This window comes from Epinephelus fuscoguttatus, linkage group LG3, assembly GCF_011397635.1.
Source record: "Epinephelus fuscoguttatus linkage group LG3, E.fuscoguttatus.final_Chr_v1".
Classification (NCBI taxonomy): Eukaryota; Metazoa; Chordata; class Actinopteri; order Perciformes; family Serranidae; genus Epinephelus; species Epinephelus fuscoguttatus.
This window is the reverse complement of record NC_064754.1, coordinates 29,310,589-29,338,016: the sequence shown is the minus strand read 5'-3', so window position 1 is coordinate 29,338,016 and position 27,428 is coordinate 29,310,589. Positions and strand designations below refer to the sequence as shown.

The following is a 27,428-nucleotide window of genomic DNA, read 5'->3' as shown; positions in this document are numbered from 1 at the left end:
AATCCTTCAAATAAAATATTAGAAGAGAAATTATTATTTGGTTAAACTAAATTAGACCTACAACTCACATCCACATTAATGCCAAACCTGTGATAGAAGGTGATAAGGAGATAACACTTCATTTTAAGAGTTTGCATCTCCGAAAGTGTGAGAAACACTAGTGAAGGAGTAGTGGTTTAGCATCAATGTGCAATGCAATGCCAATTAAACACACAGTGCCTCACAGATTACCATGAAGTTGAATAAACACCTCTGACAGTCTCAATTTAAATGTGACAGTATTTCAGTTGTATGGCATTGCATTACACTGTGCAGGAGCTCGTGCTACTGTGTCCATCTTTATTCATATGTCAGTTTAAATTAAATGCACTTAAATCATGTACACTGAGTCTCATGTAGTAGGATGTATGTTAAAAAAGTCACGAGCAGAGTCCTGTCTGTCTCTTAACATGAGGTGCACTTGTTTTGGAATTTGATTCGCCAAGGAGGCTGCGGACGCCCCGCCCCCCGGCCAACGGCCCCTCCTGATTGGTCGCCGCCGTCGCCTGTCTCGGGGACATCAGGGGAGGCACGAGTTGGCCCGTAAGCCTGCGCTCGCGAGTCATCAGTGTCGGACACGTAGTGGGAACGAGCAGGTCCCGATGCACAAGTCACGGCAACCCTCGGCGGAGATGAAGGCGGACTCCGACTGGCTCTGATTTTTAAAAGCCCTTTTCATTCAGGCGGTCGGTTGCCAACGGTTATCAATATGGCAGAGCCGTTATCCCAGGCACCCACCGCTGCAAAAATGGCGTCACTTAACCGGGTCCGAGCTTTGGCGATGATTTTCTTAACTGTCACTGGCTGTTGTGTCACCCCGACAAGTGGCAAGGAAGGGTCCGAGGAGACCGTCATCATAGGGCTCCGACTGGAGGACACGGACGACATTTCCTTCATGGATAAAGGCTACCTGCGGGTGAGTGAGCGGTCTCGGGTGAAATTAAGGGTGTACGGGCAGAACATCAACAACGAGACCTGGTCCAAAATTGCTTTCACGGAACATGAGCGGAGCAGGACGGTAGGGAGCCTTGACAGTTCCTCGGGGGATAACCAGAGCCAAGAGGACTCGTCCGGCTTGCATCCCTGCGGTATTAGGACTTCGGATATAATTATATTGCCCAACATCATCCTGAATCGAAAGACGTCCGGAATAGTTGAAATTGAGGTCAAACCCCTGCGGAAGACGGAGAGGAGTAAAGCGTATTACCTTTGCATCGCCACCGCGACACCGGCCGTGGCCGGGATGCACGACCCGTGGACGGAGAACACCTGGATCTACCACGATGGGGATGACACCAAAGTGATAGTGGTGGAGGAGAAAAAGTTTCTGCTGCCTTTCTGGCTCCAGGTCATCTTCATCTCCATGTTGCTGTGCCTGTCGGGCATGTTCAGCGGGTTGAACCTGGGGCTCATGGCTCTGGACCCCATGGAGCTCCAGATAGTCCAGAACTGCGGCACGGAGAAGGAGAAGAATTACGCCAAAAAAATAGAGCCGGTCAGGAGCCAAGGGAATTACTTGCTTTGCTCGCTTCTGCTCGGGAACGTGCTGGTGAACACCACGCTGACCATCCTGCTGGATGATATCGCCGGGTCGGGGTTGATAGCCGTGGTCATGTCCACCATTGGAATAGTCATTTTTGGGGAAATCGTGCCCCAGGCCATCTGCTCCAGACACGGCCTCGCTGTCGGGGCCAACACCATATTCCTCACCAAGTTCTTCATGCTGCTCACCTTCCCTGCGTCCTACCCGGTGAGCAAGCTGCTAGACTACCTCCTGGGACAGGAGATAGGAACCGTGTACAACCGGGAGAAGCTTCTGGAGATGCTGCGCGTCACGGACCCCTACAACGACCTGGTGAAGGAGGAGCTCAACATCATCCAGGGCGCGCTGGAGCTCAGGACTAAGACCGTGGAGGACGTCATGACGCCGCTGAGAGATTGCTTCATGATCCCCGGGGATGGCACCCTCGACTTTAACACCATGTCCGAGATCATGAAGAGCGGCTACACGCGCATTCCAGTCTTCGAGGGCGAGAGGTCCAACATAGTGGATCTGCTCTTTGTCAAGGACCTGGCGTTTGTGGACCCAGATGATTGCACCCCTCTCAAAACAATCACAAAGTTTTACAGCCACCCGTTACATTTTGTGTTCAATGACACCAAGTTGGATGCAATGCTGGAGGAGTTTAAAAAAGGTGAGACAACTAGATAGAGTGCACTTTGTTTCTCATGTATCACTTTAATTCATGCTATCTCACTAGATAAAGGTATCAGCGAGCCTGCTCTCTTTCAGTTTAACCTCTCTTGACCCTTAAGTGTCAAAGGTCACTGCTCAAGGTGGTTGGCCTTTCACCTGTCCACCCTCCCCACCACTGGATGAGGGAAAGGTGAATTACACACTTTGTCCTTTACTGAATGCATGTGCTGCTCTATTCATTAAAAGGTCAAGGTGTGTAAGTGAATCCTAAATGCACAGGCTAGATTTCAGAGGGAGGTGCAGAGGCCACTGACCTCTCAATATTTAGAGCATGCGCATTTATCCCCCACAATTAAAACATAAAGTAGCAGAGGACTTTTATTTTGATTAAATTAAATACATTTCTGCCTTAAATTGATGCAAGAAAGGCACAAACCGGTGCGTAGAAATTCACCAGAAAACATAAATTTAAGTGTTTGATGCTCCAAATTTCCTGGGAAAGGACTTCCAACCTCCCCCGTTTCATATGTCCCTCTCCAATGTTGAAACGAAATCTATGCCCTTGCCTACAAGTTTAAAACCTGATCTTCAGGAATAAACGGGGGAGGACAATTTGTGTCTCCTTAAAGACTCCACAAGAAATCAAGAAAGGGTTGTTTTGCCTAGCAGAGCACTGAAGCCGCCACACCAGTAGTGAGGTGCACTTGCCACAGCCTCGCTGGCCACTTCCTGTAAAGGGGAGGCGGAGGTGTCCTTATCTCTCTCCATCGCTTCCATTCAGTGTTAATGTTCACACGGTTTCTCTCTCTTTCTCTCTCCTCCTGCTTTCCTCCTATTACCTTGCCCTCTCATTCACTTTTTCTTACTCTTTCCCCTTCCTCTCTCCCTCTCTGATTTGTGAATGCATTAGGACATGTGGGAATGGTGCAACGGCAGTGCTAAGGTTATCAGGTGGGGGCATCTTGTTTGAGAACCTGCTTAAATCCCTCTCTACCTTTCGTGTGCTTGCCTCTGAATGATGGTGGCGATAACTCCTTTTGTCCAGCCCTGGAATGCAGTCGTGTGGATAATGAATAACAGCCTCTAACACCCTCGAGCCCCCCATGTGTTGTGTGTGTGTGTGTGTGTGTGTGTGTGTGTGTGTATGCACATGGAGTTTGAGAAAGATGTTTACCTCACCCACAGTTTACCTGATGTTTTGCATAGCCACCCCCCTCTCTGTTGTTGCCTCTGACTAAGTTATTCCTGGCACTGTGTGTGGATTTGAGACTAGTGTGTTCTTTCTTTACGCCGACATACGCAGCTATAGGAGTCACCCAGTGATACACCTGTTCAGCAACTGATTTATCAATACTTAACATGTGGGGGAAAGCATGATTGATGCATTGCGTGCTCATTAGAATATTCACTTTGCTTTAAGAGGATTGGGAGGAAAACAGAGCAAATCATTCAGCTCCATTACCAGAAATTAGGTGAAGTTCTCCATGCCAAATTAGCATTGCATAATATACTAGTTAGGGGGGTTTGTTTGTTTTCATCACAGTTGACTATTTACTGACATGCATTTGCGGCAGGAAACATTGTGTGCCATATTCTGCTGCATTTTTAACAATTATCTTATCAGCAAATATAACCCTTGCAGTATCCGTCACCTTAATTATTCTATTAGTCCATGTGGACTGTGAACATCTGATGTGTAAGCACTACTATAGGTATAAAAAACAGATGTATAGAAGAATCAGCTGACAGCCAGCAGCTAAAATCAAAAGTCACTGAATGCAACATTATGTTAAATTTAATGACACATACAAATACATATGTTTTCAGCTTTTTAAACAAGTGATTGGATGCAGTGAGATCTCTGACTGTGGATGCAAAATTTGCTGTGCTGATGCACAATCAGTGACTAATTACAGATTACTACATCTTTGTCATTTGATTTGAACACAGTCAGATTCTGGTATCATTTTAAAACAGAAGTATATCATGATGAAATACCTAAACTGAAGTTTAACTTGTAAAGGGACAGTTCACCTCAAAATCAGAAATACACATTTTTCCTCTTACCTGTAGTGCTGTTTATCATTCTAGATTTTTTTGGTGTGAGTTTCAAGTGTTGGAGGTATCGGCCATAGAAATGTCTGCCTTTACTCCAATATAATGTAACTAGATGGCACTCAGCTTGTGGTGCTCAAAGTGCCCCAAAAAATACTTCTCAACAGCAATGTCTCTTTCAACAAATCGTGATCTGGTTATTTATCATTATCCACAGACCTTGTTGTGAGCAGTTTCATGTAGGAACTATTTTCTTTCTGCTGACCTTCACCCACTGTGCAGGAGTAGGTGTGCTACTCACGAGAAGCTCATGCTCGTGACAGCGTGAGAAACATAAATGGTGCCCTCCTCTACTGAGCTGTAACATTAGCTACCTCATTGGTGCGAGGTGAGCTAGCAGAAGATGCACGCTTCCTTCTTAGCGGTGATACAGTTGCCAGGTGTAGTTAAGTAGTAAGAAAATAGTTCCTACATGAAAAATGCCCACAACAAGGTCGGTGGATTATTTTGAGTAACCAGGTAATGATTTCTTGCAAGAGACATTGCTGCTGAGTTTTTCAAATTTATTTTTTTGGCGCTTTGAGCACCACAAGCTGAGTGCCATCTATGGCTCCATTATACCCGAGAGAAGGTAAACAACAATCTAGATTGATAAACTGCGCTACAGGTAAAAAGAAAAATATATATTTTTGATTTTAAGATTTAAAAGAGCTTCCATGATACATGGTCCTGTTGTCTAAGTTAACAATGCTAAGCTAAAACTAAATTAACTATTAAACCAAGTTCAGCAAGTAACATAGCATGGGATATTATTCGAAAGTAGCCTTATAGCCTCAGTGGTAGGTTTATAGTGCTGCTACACGGCTATGGAATGAGCTTCATTCACAGTTTTTTAGAGACACTCCTCAGTTTGCATCAGGTTGTTGTGGTTTGCAGTGTGTGTGTGTGTGTGTGTGTGTGTGTGTGTGTGTGTGTGTGTGCTCCTACTCTTCTCATCACGTGCCCTGGTGCATCAGGTCTTATCTCCTCTTGCTAGCTCCAGTATGTTCCTGACGTGTTTGCTGCTGTTGGGTCTAGGCACAGGATGAGGTTAATTCTAATTTAGACATGTGTTACACATCTAAATGAGAATAATGTTGTCACTCTTCCAGCTTTGTGCACACTTCAGTTTGAAATCCTTTAAGCTATACTCTGCAGGGAGGTCAGTTACTGTTTATACACATGCTGAAGATGAAAGTAAAAACCAACCTCAGATTCATTTTCATTTTGCTGTATTTTTGTATTTTGGCACTATGTCTCTTGGATGCCTACTGCTTATGGTCTGGCACCTGGTCGTTACCTTTCAATAAAGCCACATCCTCACCTTAGTGCCGTGGGTATACGCACTCATAAACATCCCAAACTCAGAAAATAAGAAGAAAGAAAGAAAATACAGGCAGAGCGCAGAGTCGCTGCAAAAAATACACTGCCACACACTTCTAGTGGGTCATAACTGACGACTGAGAGGGGTTACCTGTATGAGTCTATACATTACTTTACAGGAAAATCCTGCAGTGAACTTGGACAGTGGGGCTCTGTTGTGTATGATGCAATCAAGGTGTTAACCTGTACCTGATATACAGCATATTGTTATACAGTGATATCAAAACCTTTAGTTATTATTTGCATTGTATCAGTTTTGTCCAAGTAATGTGGCTCTAATGCTAGCCTGACACTTGTTGAATAATAGCCTGAATTGTTAATCAGCATAATAATGTTCATTTAAAACCCATAGAAAGTGTAACACGGTCATCAAGTTAAAATCAACAAACACTTATATTGGGCTCAGGTGTATCTGTTCACTCAAGTTAGTTTTTATTTTGTGAATTCTGTTTGTTCTCTCCCACTAAAAGTCAAAACGCAGCATGTTCACATTTATGTTGCTGACATTTAGCACATCATATAGGTCCAGTCCTGGTGTGTAGTGGCTGAGGCAGACTGTTTCTGTGGCTGGCCCTGCGCCAGAGGGAATTCGCCTTCAGCCTCTCATGGAAGTCATAAGCAACTGTTGTAGGGAGGGCTGCGGGGCCAAAGTTTCCCGTCAATCTGGCTCTGTTAGCAGCGCACACTCAGTTCAAAGTGCTTTGTATTGTAAGTCATTGTTAATTAATTTGATGCCGCTTGCGGAGCTGCATAGTTGTCTAAAGTCTGTTACAAAAACGAAACAACACCCACAACACGCTTATATTAGAGGCTGTGTTGCAGCACTGGATCTTAACTTTCAGGCGACGTGGTTTTTGTTTGCAGGTGTGGATTTGTAGAAGACATTTTCAACTCAATTAAATATCAGAAAGTAGTGGAACCTGCCCTGTGTAATTTCCCAGAGCCAAGGTGACGTCTTGAAATCGCATGTTTTATGTTTTTTTTTTTGTACATAAAGGGAGTATAAATGAGCCATAATCGATTAATCAACTAATCATCGCACCTCTAGCGCACATGCAGATGTTTCACCCAGCTGAACCCAGGCCCTGGGTTAGGGGTTAGGTTCAGATTCATGCGGGAGCTTTTTAATTCAGGCAGACACCCCTCTGGAAACTTCTGACCCCTTCATTAATTACTCTCCGTCTGCGATTGCAACAATTACTGTCATCCAGGGGCTGCTTGTCAAGCTGCAGGTTTACTGCTTAATGAGTGGGTCAGTGTGTGCCATTTGGGACCAAACCAAGCAGTTGAGTCAGAAACAGGAATTTAAGCTGCCCGTCTGACTTTGAGTTATGTGTGATATTCCTGAAAGTGAAAGTTATTCACTCACTAGCTCATATGCAGTGTAACCAGCCTTGTGAGAGGAGGAAGAGATCTACTGTATGGATGTTTGGAGAGCTCAGAAGCAGGTTATGTGTGGTTTCTGCCCCTGGGGAAGGCAGGCCACTTGTCTAACTTGAATATTGGAGTCCAGAGAGGGACTGGGACTTGACCCAACAAAGGCAAGGGAAACCTTTTCACCCAGTTGTCTTCTTGTTTTGGTAACAACAGACACAAACTCAGTTATTCTCATCACTAGCTTGAACCGGGTGTCTGCAAGTCTTAAATTCAATTTTATGAATATTAGGCCTTAAAAGTCTTTAAATGACCTTAACATTTATTCTAATTTCATTTATTCATCTTTTAATTTCTTTTTGTCAAAATGAGTCAAGCTTTTCTACATGGAAGTCCACATTTCTGATGCTACAAATCTTTAAACCTACCACTGAACATAATACTGTCTTAACAGTTGCACTTACCTGTTGGCAAAACGTAAATGAATCTAACTCACTCTAATATTCATGTTTCTACATAAAACCTACCTCATATACACTAACCATTATATTACCTGCAATGCTTGAATAATAAAAGATGAAGTGTCCAAAAATCAGTCTTAAATTAGGTTAAAATTATTCTTAAAAGGTCTTACAATGCATTACAGTTTTAGTTTCTGATACCTGTTGAAATCCTGTTGCAAACTAAACTGATGTATAGTTATGTTGCCTTTGTCCTTTCTATCCTTTTTAAGCTACAAATTAAAGTTCTGAAAACCTGTCAATGAATATCCTGAAGTTAAATGACCAAAATTGTCTGTTTAAGTTATCTGTTCATCTAGTATCTCACAGCCCCGGATATATATGCTTCCCTGTTTGAGAGTATGGTCCCCAGTGTAAAAGAGCCTACATGAGGCCTGGCACGTCTTGAACTAGTTCCCCCGATCGCTGCAATATAGGCCAATCTATGCTTAATTCAGATTCAACAGCCTTCACGGTCTCTCTGCTCAGTACTTTGTCTTAAAGTGAAACTCTTTTTCCTCCGTCGGCCCTGCTGAAACACTGACAGCAGTTTTGTGGCTTGCTCAAAATGCCGTTATTCTCCCTGAGTGTTTGTGCGGAGCGTATCATAGCAAATGTCCAGAAATTGTGTGTGTTTGCCTGGTAACCCTTGGTGCTAATGCTGCAAGGAGTGTTGGGATTAAATGGCATCATGTTGGTAAGAACACTTAATGTTTCCTGATGAGGGACACCCCTTTGAACTCAGCAGGACTTCTCCTGCCAGCCGCTCACTTTATCAGAACTAATTACCTCGAATTAAAGGTTGTCTGCATTTCACTGTACTTTGTGTTACAGGAGATGGCATTAGTGGTAGATTTATTTTCTTGTACGGGATGTAAATTAGATATAAATGTACCTATTACAACACATGAACACATGCTGTCAATTTAAAAAGAATAACATCTTATTTTCATATGAATGCTGTCGTGCTCCCTGCTGATTTGTCCAGTCACCTGTGCTGCCTTTTGAGACTTAACTCTGACGACATAGTTTATGAATGAGCGTTTTCTTCTTTTTAATTAGCACCTGTGTATCATTTATCATAAGTGAGTCCTCATATGTGCTAATGCAGCTTCTTTGGTAGCACTTTAAGAGCAAAGGCAAAAACAACTGTTGTAGAAACCTGTTGCATGGTTACTTTTCCTCTATTGTACTCTTGACTTTCAATTTAAAGGACCACCTGTTGTTTTGCATGTTTTAGCCCATTATACTATGAATGATGAATACGTTATATTACTGCCAGCGTTTTTTTTTCCCCCAAAGCATAGTTTTGCACAGACTTGAAACCTTTCTGGAAGTACAGTAGGTGATCCATCACCTACTGATCCGTTTTTTTTTGTAAGTGTTTTTAATGAGAGTGAGGCATCTTGCTTGCTGTTTTTGCGTTGCTGAGTACCTTGCATTTTCTCGCTGTATGCACCTTATGTTTTTGCAGGACCAACCTGAACACCTCGAGTTAAAGAAACATCAGCTCAGAGCATTCCCATTGTCTAATCAGATGAATTAAGAGCGTGGCCTGCTGTAGTGGCAATGATGAGTGGTAGCGCACGTGGTTTGTGTTAAGCCAACATTCACTCACTTTTATCATCGCCCTAGGGAAGTTGTAAGACATATCTGAACAAATTCTAGCCTCAAATAGTTTCTTATATTTTACAGACCCTAATTAGGCTCAATAATTGACAGCACATTATCAAACTGTCTCCAGCTCGTCCTAAAATAAGCCTTCAACTGACCATCACCAAGGAGAAGCTCCTGGACCAGATGGGGATACTCCATGTGATTTCTTCGCTCTCTGAGGGAATCTCTGTTTCCCTGTGTCAAGTCCCCAAGTGCCCTCAGTCTGTCAGTTTTTTATGCAGATTTGTGAGTTTACTTCACAGCAAAGTAGTGGTTAAGTTAAGGACAGATCCCTGTCAACAATTTTAAAAAAGGCTCAACAACCTGCAAAACACGCTCGGTCTGATTGAGGCCTTAAAGTCTTCTTGTCATTTCGTTACGGTTGGGCTAACAGCAAATGCTAATGTTGCTGTTGGCAGTCTTGTTAGCAAACAGTTTCCTGTTTTGTCAAGTCAGTTTCATACATCCAGCAGACATGTAGTGACATTTGAATTCATTTGGAGTATTTTTTTTCCAGCCACCTGGCGATATAGTCGGTATTAACTTTCCTTCCAAAACTCTTTTATTCACACCAACTCCATAAGGGAAGTATGTGGCATTTTACCTGCTGAATACTTAGGTATGTTCACCAGCTAGTCACTAACTATATCTGTGTGTTGTGTGATGTGGGACAGGTAGCATCTAGTGGGTTTATTGATGTTTGTGTGTGCAGTTTGTGTGTCGGAAAAACAGAAACAAAATGCTAAAACACTCTGTAGAACTTGGGTGTTAATAAGGTGATAATCTTAGTGTTACTACGAGCAACCCCTCAACATTACATATGTTCAATCGTTTGACTGAACAGTTATATAACAATAGTAGTACGTGCAGCTTTGTTGGGTTTCCAGGATTCCAGACTTCTTTGCCTCACTTCAAATGAAAAACAACCAACCAGACTGACATTATCTATTCATAACATGTTTGCTTATTGTTTGTCTTCTCGGTTTGTTTTTCATGAAAACATAGCTCAGGATGTTAGAGTGTCCTTCAGTGCATAACACGGAGAGTTTTCAAAATGTTCCCTTCTAAGAGCTGCTGCCGCACCCCACAATGACGACGAATATTTTGACGAATATTTAAGGTGATGGAATGTTTATTTTGATGTGTGTTGTCAAGCTAGATCCAAGTGGAGTTGAACGTCACAATTTACTTGTTATTTATATTAAATTGAATGCAAACTAGTGGTAGAAAATCAGTCTAAAACATTTGTTTAGTCTGCTTTGGGACAGTGATTCTTAACCTGGGGGTCCTGCCCATCGCTGCAGGTCGCTAAAGCTTCACGGGGGGTCACAAGGCCTTCTGTTTTTTTAATGTATGTAAAAGAACTTAAAAGAATATTTTAAAATAATCCTTAAGAGGATAAGGGCACGCAGCTTAGCATCAGGGAAACGAAAGCATTGAATTTTTCAAAAAAAGAATCCTGTAAAATATGTATGATTGTTACAAATTAAAATAATACATATTACAGTCAAAGAATCATATAAAAAGTTCCTTAAAAAAAACAGGAAAACTCATTTCTGATGCAATATTTTCAAGAAATAATCATCTCAAATCGCTCCTTGTACACAACTTCCTGTAGTTATTGCGTTCACTATTTGGGTTAATTGTACATTCTGTCAGTTGGGTTGTACTGTTATTGTGCATTAAGTATATGAAATATCCATAAAATATGTCATTAAGTAAAGGGTCATCAGTTTACACAATGGCCGAAAAAGGATCTCTGCTCTAGGAAATCCTTAGCAGTAATATAAAGTTGATGCTATTTATAGTTAATGGTGTTAAATTTCTCAATGTAGCATTAATATAGAATGTTTATGTTGAATATAGCGACATAGTAGAGTACATTATGCTGATTATAGAAATTCCACATGTGATGTGTAATAAATCACGTTTATGAAAAACCTGGGTCGTCAATTTGAATGTAAAATAGTAATGACTGAAAACATGATTGACTTTTGGTGATTTAGATATTGTCCGGGTCAAACTCTTGAGTTTGTTGTGTTCAAAGACTGGCTTCTGAATTAGCCTACATTCCTCAGATTCTGGTACAACATGGAGTCGGCTGTTAAGACCCGATTAGTACAACAGTTGAGGAGTGTGAATCAAGGCGCAGTGCATTCCCAAAGCCTGTCTGATCTGGCATTATGACTTTTACTTTACATGTATTTCCCTCTGGGCACCCCACACAATGTATAGACCACAAAACACCACAGATTTGCTGTTCAGTGATGTGTATGTCCAGGCGGAAAGGTGAAATGTTTGTGTGTGGTCAAGTCTTCAGATCGGTAACATGCTTCCCTACAACTTCTGCTTTGTTATTCACCATACAGACAATACTGTGTTGGCGTCAGCCTGCTGTATTTTGCATTAGGTGGAAAATATTTTGCCTCCAAATTTGGCCCACTTGGCAAACCAGTGTGCAACCGACTAAAAGTGCATCAGAAAATACAACGCATGACTGTCTAAACTAAAAACAAATCACAAGAAGGTCTCTGTATTGCCTCAAAGATGAGGTGCTGTGAAACCTCACTTTGAACTGCAAATTGTGTGAATTTCTTTCATGGAAGACTTTTGATCTAAACCTCTGTGATCTGACCACCTGGCCTCTGGATGGCAAAAGACTGCTTATATTAGAGGTACAATGGGTTGCTATGAATGTCTACCAAAACAGAATAAGTTAAGATAAGTCCCATATTTTACCCAGGAAGTGAGTAGGATACATCTGAGGAATTTATTGTATCAGATATACTGGTCTGTCTGTATTACTAAGGTCTCTTCTGGTCAGAAATCTCTCACACGCAAATCATAACAGTGGTCTGTATTCTACATTTATCTTTGTCTATATTGGACTATATTGCATTTCAAAGGTTCTTTTCTTCATAATAACTTGACCATAGACTCAGTTGCGACTCACTTCATTTCTGGTAGCCTCTGATGATGCCTGTTCCTGAAGAAAGGCTTTGGTACCGTTGTGTTGTGGATGTAGTTAAGGAGCTGAGTCGGCTTCAGGCACATGTTGCCAGGGATCTGTAGCCATGCACTACTGAGGAAAATTTGTTATTACGCAATCTAGAATGCAGCCACCCCCACGTTCCTTTTAATAAGCTGTTTCCCAAAACAGAGATCACACCGGACCCGTGTGTGTGTGTTTTTCTATTCTTTCTGAAGGGCCAAGGTGTTAACAGATTATTTCGACTTTATAACTGACATTATAGGAGAGCTATTACCATAACAGCTGTCTGCAGTTGTTTTCTTATACGAACTTTCAGTTTCCCTTTCATACATGTAGCACACAACAGGAGACTGTCTGAGTCAGAAGTGTTTGCACTGGAAATACTCCATTTGGTTCAGGTGGGTAGAGCGTGCAGGAGGCAGGACATGATGCGGATTACACCGCGGCCATGTTGCCTGTTTGTAGTTTGCTCATAAACAACAGTCTCTTGCCGTTCTTGAATTTGTAGGACGATTTTGGCCCTTGCCTTCAGAAGTTCCTGGATCTCTTTATCTCTCCAGTTAGACATTTGCGTTGCATTCTTTGTATAAATGAACCTTCACTCTTGGATGTTTGTTTTCTTCCGTTTTTGCGTGAACCGCATGATAGAAACATCAACTTGCCAACTCTCTGGCTTTGGATTCTTGAGACAGTTACCTGCTCTATTTACACATGGGCTCAATCGGACAATACAGACTTTGTACAAGGGAGCTGACAGGATAAAGTCCATTTAATATACGATCCAACCAATTCAGACATTTGGTTCTGACGTTCAGCTCCTCTGGGTAATGTCTAGGTAGTACTCAGGTTTGCAGTGCATGTGTAAAAGAGGCTTAAGACTATTTGCTAACAGCTAGCTTCAGAGTTAAACAGAGGTTTGTAAACATGTGCTGACAGTTTCTTTAACTTAAAGGGGACCTTTTATGCTCATGTTCAGGTTCATGCTCGTATTCTCGGTTTCTACTTGAATATGTTTACATGCTTTAATGTTCAAAAACACTTTATTTTCCTTATACTGTCTGTGCTTGAACTAGAGATGTACCGATACCACTTTTTCCTTCCCGATACCGATTCCGATCCCTGAACCTTAGGTATCTGTCGATACCGAGTACCGATCTGATACCAGCGCGTAAAATAAAAATGCATGGGATATGAATTGTTGTATGTCTCATCTCCTAAAACTCTATGTAAAATATTAAGAAATAAATACATAATAGTAGAATGAATGCCATAAAACTTTTTTAAAATTATTATTATCCAGTGTTGACACAGATCAAGACACAGGTTAAAGTGCAGCCACACAATTTGGTAAAAAAAAAAAAGAAATGCTTTTTAAACTCCGCTCCATTTCCGTTTCATTTGCCTGCGTAATGACGTGAGGCATTATGTGGTATCTGATTGGTCATAGGCTGTACTCGCCAATACCCAATACCGCATTTTAGGCAGTATTGGAGGCATTTCCGATACTGGTATCAGTATCAGTACAACTCTAGCTTGAACACCTGTATTCATCCTCCTTTTGAGGAGGCTCCGTTTCAGCGCCTGTGTCTTGAACCCAATTTGCTCTGATTGGTCAGCGTTTCCAGGTCTTCCGTATCTCGGCATCTCTGCAGCCTGCAGCCATGAGCTGATGTCAGCTTGTCTCAAATATAGGAAAAATGAGGTTTTTGCTCACAGGGAATACTTTTACATTTACATCTGTATTTGGCCACATTTAATCTAAACATCTGACACTGTAACATTATATATCTGACAGAAAATTAGGAAAAGCATATTCAGGCTCCTTTGAAAAAAAATCCTTTTGAAAACTCACATATTCCATTTAATTAAATGTCAGATGAGCATCTCTTGAGTTGTCACTGCTGATCACACTACGGATTAAATCCTTGGTTTTGTGGTCTCCAGCTTTGTGAGACCCCTGTCGATATCCACAGTGTTCATTAAGTGGTCCAAGGCAATCATGAATTTAATGGCAGATCTCATTACTCCAAAGGAAATAAAGTTGATTCAAGACCATTCAATCAGCGTTGGGAACATCAAAAACTCTCCCAGAGCTAAAACCCACTTAACCATGAGTGTAATCTGTAATGTTACCAAGACAAGCCAACTCAGAGATGCTCATTTTGCAGTCAGAGGCAGATCTTATCTCAGTAAAGGACATAATCAAGGTTAATTCAGGTTTTTTTTGCAAATCTTTGATACTGTCTTTAGTAAAAAAGCCATATTCATTTTGTCTCTGATGAGAGGATAACATAATAGACATGTTTGTTTTGACTACAGTTATGTCTTTAAGATATTATCATGGTAATTTGGGTGTTGTGCATTATGTCATTCTCATAAAATGAAGGGAAATTGCTGCTATTAGTGTCGCTGTATGATGATTAGGAGGAGGAGAAGGATGATGATGATGATGATTGCTGTGTTGCAGTGAGGGCTGAAATGTGCAAATTTGTGAAGCTTCCACTAAATGTCAGGTTTGCTGTGAACGTCGGGCCCATTTTCCTCCCAGTAACAGGCTGTCACACTGGTTAAGTTATTGAGCTGCAGAGGTACAGTGCAGCGGTGAAACAAGGGGGTAGTTATACTTTATGAAAGTCATCCATTTTGATATACTGGCTTCTCTTTGACACCCTCTGAGTCTCTGATGTACACCAAAGCTGCAGTCAAACTCACTGCATCTCGCACAGTGTAGAGCTGTCGATATTTCAGTTATTCTTAAAACCAAACACGTCTTTCTACTCACAGTTAGTTTCCTCTGCATTTGCACTTATATGTGTACTATGCAAAGTTTCTGTCTAACTCTGACTAGCTCAAGAGGAAAACTAAGGCCCTTTCAGGCTGTGCCTCAGAGGGACAGAAAGCCCTCCAGCTTGGTCAGCCTAGTAACCAGGCTCTGTGCAGCACACTCAGGGAAGCAGAGCCACTTGCTTGTGCAGCGAGCAGTCCCATCCCCCTCCTCCCACATTCCCTCTCTCCCTCTTCTCTCCATATTGTCCTCTTGCCCATTTCCCTCAGTGTTATAAATTACAAACGACACAAACCTCCAGGCCTAATGCCCTGCCATGGACGCCTTCCAAGCTGCACTTTTTGGAGAGCCAAGAGGGCTGGCTTCATTGATAACACCGGGCACACTGTCCGTCTCTCCATTTACTGGCAGGAGGAAAAGCCCAAGACGGGCCCTTCACAGGCCCGAAAGACACCAGCGCTTTTTTACAATCAGCTGATGGAGCCTACTTTTCTGAGACTTCAGCAGTGCTAGTGTTTCGTTTCAGCCGGCCACATGAAACACATCAATAATGAATACAGCAACCGAAAAGGATTGACCATCAAGACTTTAGACTTACTCTCACATGATGCTGTATGATTTATAATTAATGAAAGTTTATAGATTTTAGATGTCTGTGGGAAACTAATCAAAGTCTTTGTTTTGCTGACATGTGGAAAATTCTCACACCCCTGATTTGGTTTGTGAGAAGTTGGCACCAGCCACTCGTAAGTATTTATTAGCACAAGCCAATGGGCCGTTCTCAAAAGTGCATGTGATCATTTCATGCCCTCACACTGCCACAGTTACTTTTTTACTAAAATAACAGTGCAAACAAAAGATGTATGGATTATATAGATTGTCATTATTCCATTTATAATCTTAGTTCCACTCAAAGTGGCACCTCGTATCGGTTAAACTGAGGGTTGCTCTTTCCACCGGCATCATAGGAACTACAAGGTGCTTTTTCCTCATCTTAGAAATACAAATAGTCCCACACTGCAGACATTTTAGTCTCTTAATGACTTTATGAAACGCACACCGTCATCGTGTAGTTGAGTGCCATTCCTGTTCTACTTTTACAAAAGGCCAATTTGGATGTAGCTGCTCATGTGGAAACTATGGCCCAGGGTGTTAGTCACCAATTAAAATTTAATTGAAACAAACTCCAAAAAGTGTCACATTGGCATCTTTTAAGACCCAATTCAGATTTGTTCTTACATGTCTTGTGACACAGATGAGACATGTGTTAAGTGTAAACAGGGAGAAAGCAGTTGAAATACACTGTTTTTCAGATCCACGGAAATAAACCAGAGAGAAACCAGATATCTGCCAGTGCTGCTTTTGTTGTAAATGCACAGATGCATTTTCTTTTAGGTCATTCAGTTCTCTTAGTATGCCTGCACTTTTTCCCTCTCTGGTGTCTCCCAGCTAACAGCAAGGGGGGAAACTGCTAGTAGAGCCCCACTATGGTCTGCAGGCCCCTGCCACTGCTCCAGCTGACCCTCCAGATTCAGATCCAGGCTCTGAGCCTTAACCCCATCCACAGCTGACACCCCGGCTTCAATTATTATTCCTGTCCAGTTTGCAGCCATTGCAGATGGTGAATTTGTTCAGTGATTGTGCTGTGCTTATTTAGGGAGTTGTGTTCGATGAGTATTAGTAGATCTTAACATCCTGATTTCTTGCTTAAGGTGACAGCTGTTTGTAGATATTGAATTTTGTGTTCAAAATTGTTGGAATAGCTACTCTATTTTAGGTTGGATTTTCAATTTTGGGATAAAACGACATGTGTAAAGCAACATGGTATATTTATGAGTAATTGTTAATTCAGACCTCATGTTGTGAGAGACATGTTTATGGCAATGTGAGAGTCACAGGGTCAATATTTTAGTTGTTTGAGCGGAATTATTTCAGATCATCTATCTTTGTTGAAGGCTGTTGACATTTTTTCACTGTGACAGGGTGGTAGCATTGTAATCAACACAAATATGGATGAATGGACAGATTCGTTTTAATTTATGTCAATCATCACTGTAAGTTTAAGGGACCTTTACAGCTCTTTTCCGCTGAGATTTAAAGGGCAACTATTAAACTCATATTCAGATCCATACTTGCATTTTGGGTTTCTACTAACATATTTACATGCTTTAATAGTTAAAAAAATAAAATCACTTTATTTTCCTTCTACTGTCTGTGCTCTGTCTGAGACGCTTCGTTTGGTGAGCTTTTTCTATAAAACACCCTCCTGAAAAAGCCCGGTCTTAGGGTTCTTAAAAAGTGTCTTAAATTCAGTGTTACAACAATGAGGCCTTAAAAGTCATTAGATAGTCTTAAACTTGAATTTGTGAGGACCATATTCCTACATAACACTTACCTCTGCACCAGGGGTGTGCCATATCATCTCGTTCACGATAATACCGCTATAATTTTTAATATTGTGAAAAATTCATGTCGGGATACTCGCAATACTACTTGTTGACATATTGAAGTCGTACTGCTGCCAACGGCAACAACAAGCATGGCTGAAACCGAATTTATTACAGACATGGCTCCAAAAAGAGGAGCAGCTTCAGTAGTGTGGAATAAACTGTGGCGTCACTAGGCCTGAGCGTCTTGAATGTTTTATTAACAGCCCTCTCAGACTTCTCAGACTCTTTTAGCGAGTTATTGCGAGTTACCCTCCCTGAAGAAGGAACTCATTCAGCGGTTCCTCTGGCAGCAGTATTATCTCTCCCTCTCCTCTCTTGCTGTGCACACACGTGTGGTAAAGTGATTAAACCTTTGGTAATGTAAATCTACGTGACGCTCGCGGCTTGACAAAAAACGACATATATGAGAATGTTTAATAGTTCTGGTATTATAACAGCCTGTCACAGGTTACAGCATGATGATTGCAGCAATGCTGCAATGGCAGAGCATAAAGGTCCAGGTGGAAAAAAAACATCTCAGTCATTTACGATTCTTTTATGTATATATATATACATATATATATATATGTATATATATACATATATATATATATGTATATATAGATCCCAGGGTACATTTTTTGTATTTGGGAGCTGTTCAAAACTGTAGTTAGTGGTAGATTTTATTTAGTTGAACTATTAATATTGTATACAGAATCTGAATCTCACTCTGAGTTACTGTTGTTGTTTACAAACTAAAGAAATGAGAGATAATTTTTGTTTAGTTTTTACTGAATATTTGAAGGCAAACTGTAAAACTAGATCCCTTATTTTGATGCAATTCCATGTTCTTAAATTAATAATAACTCATTTGCTAATTAAATACTGAAATATTGTGATATTATTTTAGGGCCATATCGCCCACCCCTACTCTGCACAAGACCACATATATACTACTTGCCTGCAATGCTATGATGCTTAAATAAGTAAAACATTATTTGTCCAAAAATCTGTCCTAAATTTGGTTAAAGGTGTCTTGAATGGGTCATAAAAGGCATTAAATTTATTTGTCTGATACGTGTAGACACCCTGGGTCTGCCCTGATTGCTAAGTGTTCCCAGGTCCTCTGTAGCTCGGTGTCTCTGCACCGTCACTGTAGCTGTCGAATGACAGTAACAGAGTACAGTTGAATTTCTAATCACCAATAAAAGCTTCAAAACAAATTTTTCCAGCAGGAATATGTTGCAAAATTGAGGAAAAATTTAAAACATCAGCAACTAAAATTACATGTCTCCCTGATGTAAGCATGTAGCTTCATTTAGCGGCGTGGGCTACACAATGTAAACACTTGGAGAAGCGTGCCTGTGGCAGATGACCATATAAAGGAGTTTGGTACCCTATGATGTCATACTGTTGCCAAAACAGAAAAACAGTTTGAAACAGAGTATTCAAAGGGGTCTGAGGTTTTTGCTGGCATGGATAACTTTTACATAGGTTTATATCTTTATTTGAAACTTTGGCCACTTTTTGAACATCCTTCATTGTGACACTATACAATACAACATACACACAATACAGAAAAGCGTAAGAGGTTCCCTTTAACTACCAGCTGATTTATATTCTATTAAAATGTTGATATATTAACAACAAGACTTTAAGCTACAGTTATTAAAAGTGTGAAACAAAGCAATTCACCATGTAAGGCCATAACTAAATCATCATTTGAACAGGGTGTGAATGAGATATAAGCAGGATATTGTTCTTAAGATTTTATCAATATTTCAACTGGAGTGCATATTTATATAAAACAGGATTATATTATTCTCATCCTGGTGACACGTGGCCTGTAATATAATAAAAACAACACAGGATACTGGAAGTTCTGCATGTTTCGTGTTTTCCTCAACAACCCACATTCTCAAAGCTTATTGCACAAAGCACGGGAGCTTTTTTTTATAGACTACTTAGCTCATTCTAGCTTTAAGGATTTCGCCACGGCTAATTGTTTTTATTGAGGTATTAATTATGAGTTTTAAAGCTCCGAGTGCTGGGTGCCAAAAATGCGTGTTTTCAGGTGTTTAATTAGCTCGCTGTTTCTGTGTCACAAGTGAAGAGTGCGTCAGATGATTGGGCTGCAGTAGTGACGGTGCTGTGTGACATATTACTGCTGCGGAGGATGATGTTGATAGTCACTTATAAAGTTTGTTGTTAGAAGTATGGTGCAAAACACTTAGCGGATATATCCATTTTTTGATCAGTGATTTCTTACACCCTGGTTTTCCTACATTATCACACTTTATTGTATGTGCTTGCAAACAATTAATCACAATAAGAAGTGACTTAAATGCGTTATATAGTAAATGGCTGTATTTGCACAGCACTTTTATACAAAGAACTTCACAATTTGCCTCTTTTTCACCCACTCACACACGCGCATACACACATCACAGCTGGGGATCGAACCGCCAACCCTATGATTAGTGGAAGATCCGATCAAATGATCAACGGCTTACTGCACACAAAATTTGCACCTAATAACAACCTGGCAAGTGAGCTAAATCTTGTGTTGTAGTAAAGTTTGTGTATAATGTGTCATATTGTATATAAAGGCAAACAGCATTGAGCTTACAGGCAGTTGGAGTGTCTTTACCTTCCATAGCATGATGTATTTTTAAGTGAAACAGGATAGTAGGTAGAGTGTAATTATGAGAGGGCTTAAAATCAAATCCCTCAAATTTGATTGGATTGCTCAAAGCGGACGTGGATTAGCGAATGCGGCACGATACGGAGCTGTACAGAGATGCAGAGCTGTAGCAGACTTCAGGAGGAGGATGATGAGGGAAGAATTAAAAAAATAAACCTCAACCACGCTCTTGATGGGCAACATGAACTTGTCGCCCGAGTCATAACTTATTGAATCAATCTGTTTAGATACCCCCAAGTTCAAGATGAGTCATCAAAACTATTTTAAGGTTTCCCAGGAAGAGAGAGATTTTAATATAAAACACATTAAGACTCCCTTGGTGTATTTCATGTTTGAGATATTTGGCTTATACCAAAAAAAACTGTACAGTGTTTATCTATAACATATTAAAACAATGTGTAACAGCAGTTCAAGAAGAGAAGAGTCATGACTTCAGGACACAACAAAATCTAAGGCTGGCTAACATTAGAACAATAGCTACCCTAAGCTATGGGTCATACCAGACCATGTAAGGCTTTAGGCACAAACTCCTGCGTGTATTGAATTGCACATGGTTGTATTTTATTATGCCTCCATGCTGTTGAGAGCTGTGGCCAGAGGTGTTCTGCTTTTGGGTTTTCTGTCTGTCCATCAGTCCGTCACATTCTCGTGAACACGATATCTCAATAATGCCTTAAGGGAATTTCCTCAAATTTGGCACACACGCCCACGTGGACTCCACGATGAATTGAGTAAAATTTGGTGAACTCAAAGGTCAGTGTGACCTCACAAAACATGTTTTTGGCCATAACTCAAGAATTCACACACTAATTATAACATCTCGCACAAATGTCCCACAGGATAAAAAGATGAAGTGATTACATTTCATATCCAAAGGATCAAAGGTCATCTTCACTGTGACATCATAATGTTCTGCAAAAACACTTTTCTGGTCATTATATTATTCAACGTCATATCACAGGAACACAAGGGGAGACATTTGGCCAGATTCTTAACTGGTGACACTAATCCTGGGTGTCCACCTTGAAACTGTGCTGATTGTACAGATCTCCAGTGTTGCTGAGGGGAAGATGTGTGTGAAACATCCATGTTTTAGGATTTGTATCCTCTTAGCAGCAGCACCCATATTTGAAACATTGTCAGCTGCCATGGCTACATATGAGTCTGGACAGACATGGATGTAAACTGTAGCTGCAATGTGACTGGTTCACAGAGGCACACAACAGTGAGGTGATAATTCTAGTTGCTCATGTATTCAGCTTTCAAAAGTTATATTGTCATGATATAAGTATAGAGCTGGCATCAATCTGTGGATAGCTTAGTTTAGCATTAATGCCAGAAACAGAGGGAGACAAATTGCCTGGTTCTGTCAGTAGCAAAAACATGTATTTTATTTGATAAACCTATAAATACAAAACAAAAAATGCAATCTGTGATTTTAGGGGCATTTAAGTGCTGTAACTGTTCAGTGTTTGCTACTTTATTTACCCATCTACCCAGGATATCTGTGCAGCTTCTTCAGCTACAGTGAGGGTTGCCAGACATGGTTGGTGGGCACAGGTTTTGATTGTGATCTCTTTAAAGGCAGAATGGTACCAAAGCCATCCGCCTCACTTTGATGATGAGACTTGACGAGGGATGTGCGTACAGTCACTGCACCCAGCTGTTGTTTGTCACGTTGTAGTATAACGTCCCCACAAATTTCAGTTTGCACAAATTGAACAAATGAGGTACAAGTTTAAAAATATATCTTAGTACAGTAAACTTTAGAGGTGTTAATGAGCTTTTTTCACTTGGAACCGAGACTGTTCACCCTGTTTCCAGTCAAAATGCTAAGCTAGGCTAACACCTCTCCATCCCAGCTCCAAACTTAATGCACAGAAAGGAGACTGATATTGACCTTCTCTTTTACAAAATTGTAGTGTCACGCAGGAGATGTTGCATTTTTTAAAAATAAATAAAGTGATGATAAATTTCAAGCCAATGCTTTTACTCATTCCATATGTTAAAAGATTCAAAGTGCAACCAACTGGAGTTGCAAATTCTGACCCTCTGTCGCTGTTGCACCAAGGTAGTGCATAGAGTTTGAATATGTCGTTGTCAAAGAAAGCATACTAACATCTGATAGTGTAGAGATAGATGCTATATATCGCGTGAGCAGCCAAACTGTGAAAGAAGAAGAAATGACACATAATGACAAACTAGTTGCTGTTGATTATGTGAACGCAATTTTGTTTTAAAGTTAAAACCCTAGCAGACACAGATCTGCTTTCATGTGTTGTACTACTCAAAAACACCCCTGGTTGTTGTCATCATTGAGTGATGTGATCACCATTCAGCAGTTGCAACACTCACATAACAGAGCAGCACCTGACCACAGGCCCATTCATTTATCCCCACTGGTTTCCCATTGATGCCTCTCCTTATGACTGAGGCCCAAAGGAATCTCCACCCAGGGGACCTTTCAACAACAAACGCAGCCAGCTACGACAGCAAGCTGCTTCTCTGAATGAACAACAATGTCATTCCAGCAGTGTGCGCGTGTGTGTGTGTGTGTCTCACTGTACTGTATGTGTGTGTGTAGTGAAACACCACTGGCTAGTAGCAGCAGAGTGATCTTGTGACCAAGGCCCCTTAATGACAGTTAGGAGCTGTGAGCAGTCTTAACTTCTCTGTGTTACTCTGGTTAGTTCATATCATGTAACTGTATTGTTTGACCCAAAGGCCAAGGGAGTGAAGCATCAGCGACTGAACACGAGCCCCAGACTGGTTGAGGTCACACAGAAATAAGTCTGCTTTATAGTGCAAGGTTAAAATAAGTGAGCAGGTACACATCTACTCCTTGTTGGTTTCTTTTTGTATGAAGTGTATGACTTAAGGATTAGAAGACAATGTCCTGTCACCACTGGAAACACCCTGTCTCATGATATGCATGCAAATCCATTTCCCATAACCCCCATGCCATGTGCCATTACTTGCTGTCGCTGAATTGTCTGATGAACCTGACAATGTAATATCAGTGTAGAGGCTGGTAGCTGTCATCTCTCTGTCCTCCTCCTTTATGGTAATGTGCTAATATTTAGTTGCCACAGTACTTCAGAAATTTACACAGCCATCAGATCCGTTGGAGATTTCAAACAGTTACAGTCCTCTAAGGCTGAAATTCTGCAAGTATTCAAGGTGGAAACTCTCCATGTGAAATAAGAGGAAATAACACGATTAAAATGGAAATATAGGAGGTTTTGCTCTTCTTGCTCAGGCTGTGTTTACCATGTCATACAGAAACAAACCTTTTACCATATGATGAGCAAACAAAATTAATTAATTTGCCAAATAGGTCCATTCACTTGTCAAATACATTGTGAAATGTGCTGTGTGGTGAGTTGGCCAGCTAGCAAGTTAACAAACAGGGAAACAGTGGCAAAAGGGTTGTTATAATGGGCCTCAGTACCTACTGTTATGACTGGTCCTAGTGCATGTTAGTTAATTACAGTATGAAGCATGCACATACACACACAGCTTTGCTACACTCTCCTCCTGTTCCTTTCTATTGTCTTTTCTTAATGGCACTTTTATGTTAGAAAGGCATGACAGCTCACTCAGCTTGCAGATGTGCTCAGCTTGTCAGTCTTACTGTATATCCTCTCGTCAGCATACATATTACCAAGCATCATTGCATATCTGTATATGACAGAAATACCAAGGACAGCAGAATGTATTCCTTTTTACTAGCATTTTGGTTGTTTGGTAGTGCGGTAGTTACATCAGGCCCTGGTGACATGCAGCAAAGAACACAGGCTGAAACTGAACCCAGGTCTTTTGGGGAGGACTTAGCTTTGATAAATAGTGCTTCTGCTCTACCAGGTGAGTTCTGGATGCGCCCAATAAATCATTAATTCATTCATTTATTATAGCTATGATTTAAATAGTTCATTTAGAACAAGCAATTTTGTTATAGATTGCTGTTATTTTAAAAAGAAAGAAAGCAACAATAAGATTGCTTTGTTTTTTCAAGGGCATACTGTAAAAATGTAAATGATGTCATTTTTAATTTAGTGCGAGTTCCTCTTTGAACACAGGCATATTTCAAAGGTGTCAATTTGTATCACCTGCAAGGGCCCGTTCTCCACTCAGCACATCCTTAGAAGGTCCATTTTCTCTATGGGCCCCCACCCCACAGGCTCCAGTGCAACCACACTGCCTGCAATGTTTATATTTAAGTCCTGTAGGGAAAGGTATTTTAAAAACCTCTCAACTAATAGATGAAACTCCTCAGTTAGCATACTCAATCAAGCTATATCCCACATGGTATTCAGAAGAGAAGATAAGTAGGTAGGAATATTGCCAACGATAAATAAAAACACACCAGTGACTGAGGCAGCATGTACATAAAGCAGGCCAGTTTACTTTTGAGAATAAACACAATGGTGAGTAAAAGATTCACAGATTGTAATGAATCCCAAAGCAAACATGATACAAGCTATCCAGCATGTAAAGACAACGAGCATGGGCATTGATATACAACACATCCCTATAAGCAATGACAGGTAAACAGGTACACTCCACCATTTCTGTTTGACTCAAAAAGAAAAGCAAGGCTTGTTTCTGAAGTAAAAGCTTTCGCAATGTGCTGGATATGCACCTCAAAAGACAGGTTGTCATCAATTAAAAATCCTAGGTATATAAAATTTGATACCAGCTCAATTTGATGACCATTTCTGGTAGCATTTTTCAGACAGTGTTGAGTTCACTGGTCTTGATGTAGTAAAAAAAAAACATATGTTTATTTTTTTCTGCATTTAGACAAGTGTGTACTGAAGATATGCAGAAGCCTTAGCAGGGGTGGGTGCAAAACAGTAAAGGAAACTGTCATCAACATAGAAATGAATGACATAGTTTGGGGTATTCTTCTCATTGCATTTAAACATATATAGTAAATAATAAAGGACCCAGAACTGACCCTTGTGGTACCTCTTGAGGACTTGCAGTACTTTCAAGTTGGCACCCTCTAACTCAATAGCCTGAGTTCTGTATGTGAGATAGTTTGCAACCCACCCAACTGCAAGCTCAGAAAAAACAATATCTGTCAGACGCTTGATGAGAATATTGTGGTCAACAGTATCAAAGGCCTTAGAGAGATCTTTAGAAAGAGAAAGACAGCAGTGCTTTTTATCTAGTGCTTCAGTTATATCATTTATGACATTTATGGCAGCAGTAATAGTACTATGTTTTTTGACTGAAATGTGGTCAGTATAGAGTTGGTAGCCAGGTATTCTTTTATTATTATTTTTTTTTTTACTTTTCAAGCACCTTACCCAAGACAGAGAGTTCAGAGACTGGTCTATAATTGTTTAAAACAGATGGGTCATCTCTTTTCAAGAGTGGAACAACATAGGCGGCTTTCTAGTCCTTAGAGATTTTATTTGTAGATAGTGTTAGATTGAAAATGTGACATAGTGGTTCTTAGACAGGCTCTACGTTATCTAATTTTCTCAGATTCAGTCCTTTTAGAACTTTACTGACCTCTATCATGGTAAAAGGGATAAGGTTAAAAATCTGAACACTGGCAGTGGTCCTATCATTAAATAGAGGTGCTCAATGTGGATTATCAGGGTTATATAAGAAACTAGAGGAAATAAAATGATTATTTAAAGATTCTAACATTTCTGTCTGTGCTGGTCAACTGAAATATCATAAAATATATTCGCCCCCGTAATATAATCAAAACTTACTTAAAAGCATGTCATCCCTTGGCTCAGACAGTGAAGTAGTGTTGGCAGTAGTGTTGGTTGCAGATATGATGGGCACCTGCACTGTGCATGCAGACGGTTGTAATTTTACTGAATTCCTATTTAATAGTATGCTGGCAAAGTATCTGTACATGTGATGGAAGAATGTGCTGCTGAATGCAGTACATGGTTACAATTCAATCATCCATTTAATAGTATTCAGTGTCAGCAGTATATTGTGTCTGTCATGTGTTGCTATTGAAATAGTGAATTAAGAATTTAGTAGAGGAAATATGAGATATGAATGTGGTGTGAAGAAATAGACCTACAATATGTCATTTGTAATTCCTTGTGTTTGCTTGTCAAGGACTGTTGAGCTTGGTTAACTGTGAGTGTGTGACTATGTGTTATGTGCATGTGTGCATGTGTGCATGTGTGCGTGTGTAAATGAATCTTAATGTCTGTGCTTTCCTGCTGTCTAGCTGGATGGCCAGTGAATTACAGACCATCCCTCTAACTCAAAGGAGAATATGACATCCTACATGTTTACAGCTACAGGTCACTAAGAAAATAGAGTGCCGTGATGTTGGACTTGAGAATATGTTTCCTCACCATGCTGAGCATTACTCTGCATAGGTTGGAGAAATAATAACTACTAATACAACCTGAGCTCTATAGCAATTTGTGAGAACACTGTGTAGGAGGGAGACACACAAACAAACACTGTGACCCAACTGCTAACATGCCAGCCTTTTTTTGGCACAGTGGGCTAAAGTGACTGCTGGTGCTCAGGGAAAAATAGTATTAAGTCACATTCCCTGTACAAAGCTGATGACACAGTTTCTCACAGCTTCACCTAGATACAAGGAGCAATAAGAAGAGAGGTTGTCTTGAATTATCAAATCTCAAGCAGCCTTTTAATACTGAGAGATTTAATGAAACAAGTAATACAACACATTGCATTGTTAAATCATGCCAGTGTTTCTATGTAGAGGAACATTATAGTTATCATTAAAAAACAAACAAGCAAAAAGAACATTAAAGTACAAACGTTTGGAAACAGGAAAAATATTCTGTATTCTGTGTATTCTCTCTAGGCAACTACAGAGAAAGTGTGTTATTGTTTTCTGATTTCCTCTTTTCACGACTAACTCTAAAGAGGCTGACTGGTTGGTTTAACTTCCTGTCTGGAGACAGGTTCATAGTGATTAAGAAAAAAAATTGTAGTAAACAGCCAAGTGATCGACACCTGGGGACGTTTGCTTTGGTGCAACCTCTAGAAGCAAGTTTCAGCTGTAATGATTGTCATTATGACTCGTTCAGCCATTCATACGTCTATTTAATTCAATATTTCACAAAACATGCCAAAATACCTTTCAGATTCTGTTTCTGTCCCGGTAATGTTCCAAGTGCATATTCCAAACAACTGAATGGTGAATGAAGGACAAAATTAGCCTCTTTCCAATGGCTACAGGTAGTTTCTATCAGGTTTCTATCATCCATAAAGAAATGCACTTCCTTGTATTGGACACTAGAGGCATCATCT

At 40.5% G+C, this 27,428-nt stretch overlaps 1 protein-coding gene across 1 annotated transcript in view; it reads left to right on the top strand.

Annotated features, from left to right (window-relative positions):
* Nucleotides 1–177: 177 nt before the first annotated feature.
* The window catches only part of cnnm2b (cyclin and CBS domain divalent metal cation transport mediator 2b), a 58,832-nt gene continuing 31,581 nt past the window's right edge, over nucleotides 178–27,428 (top strand). Inside the window, exon 1 of the mRNA XM_049570913.1 lies at nucleotides 178–2,234. Within this exon, the coding sequence (XP_049426870.1) occupies nucleotides 749–2,234 (1,486 nt within the window). The 5' untranslated portion in view covers nucleotides 178–748. The remainder of the gene's footprint in view (nucleotides 2,235–27,428) is intronic.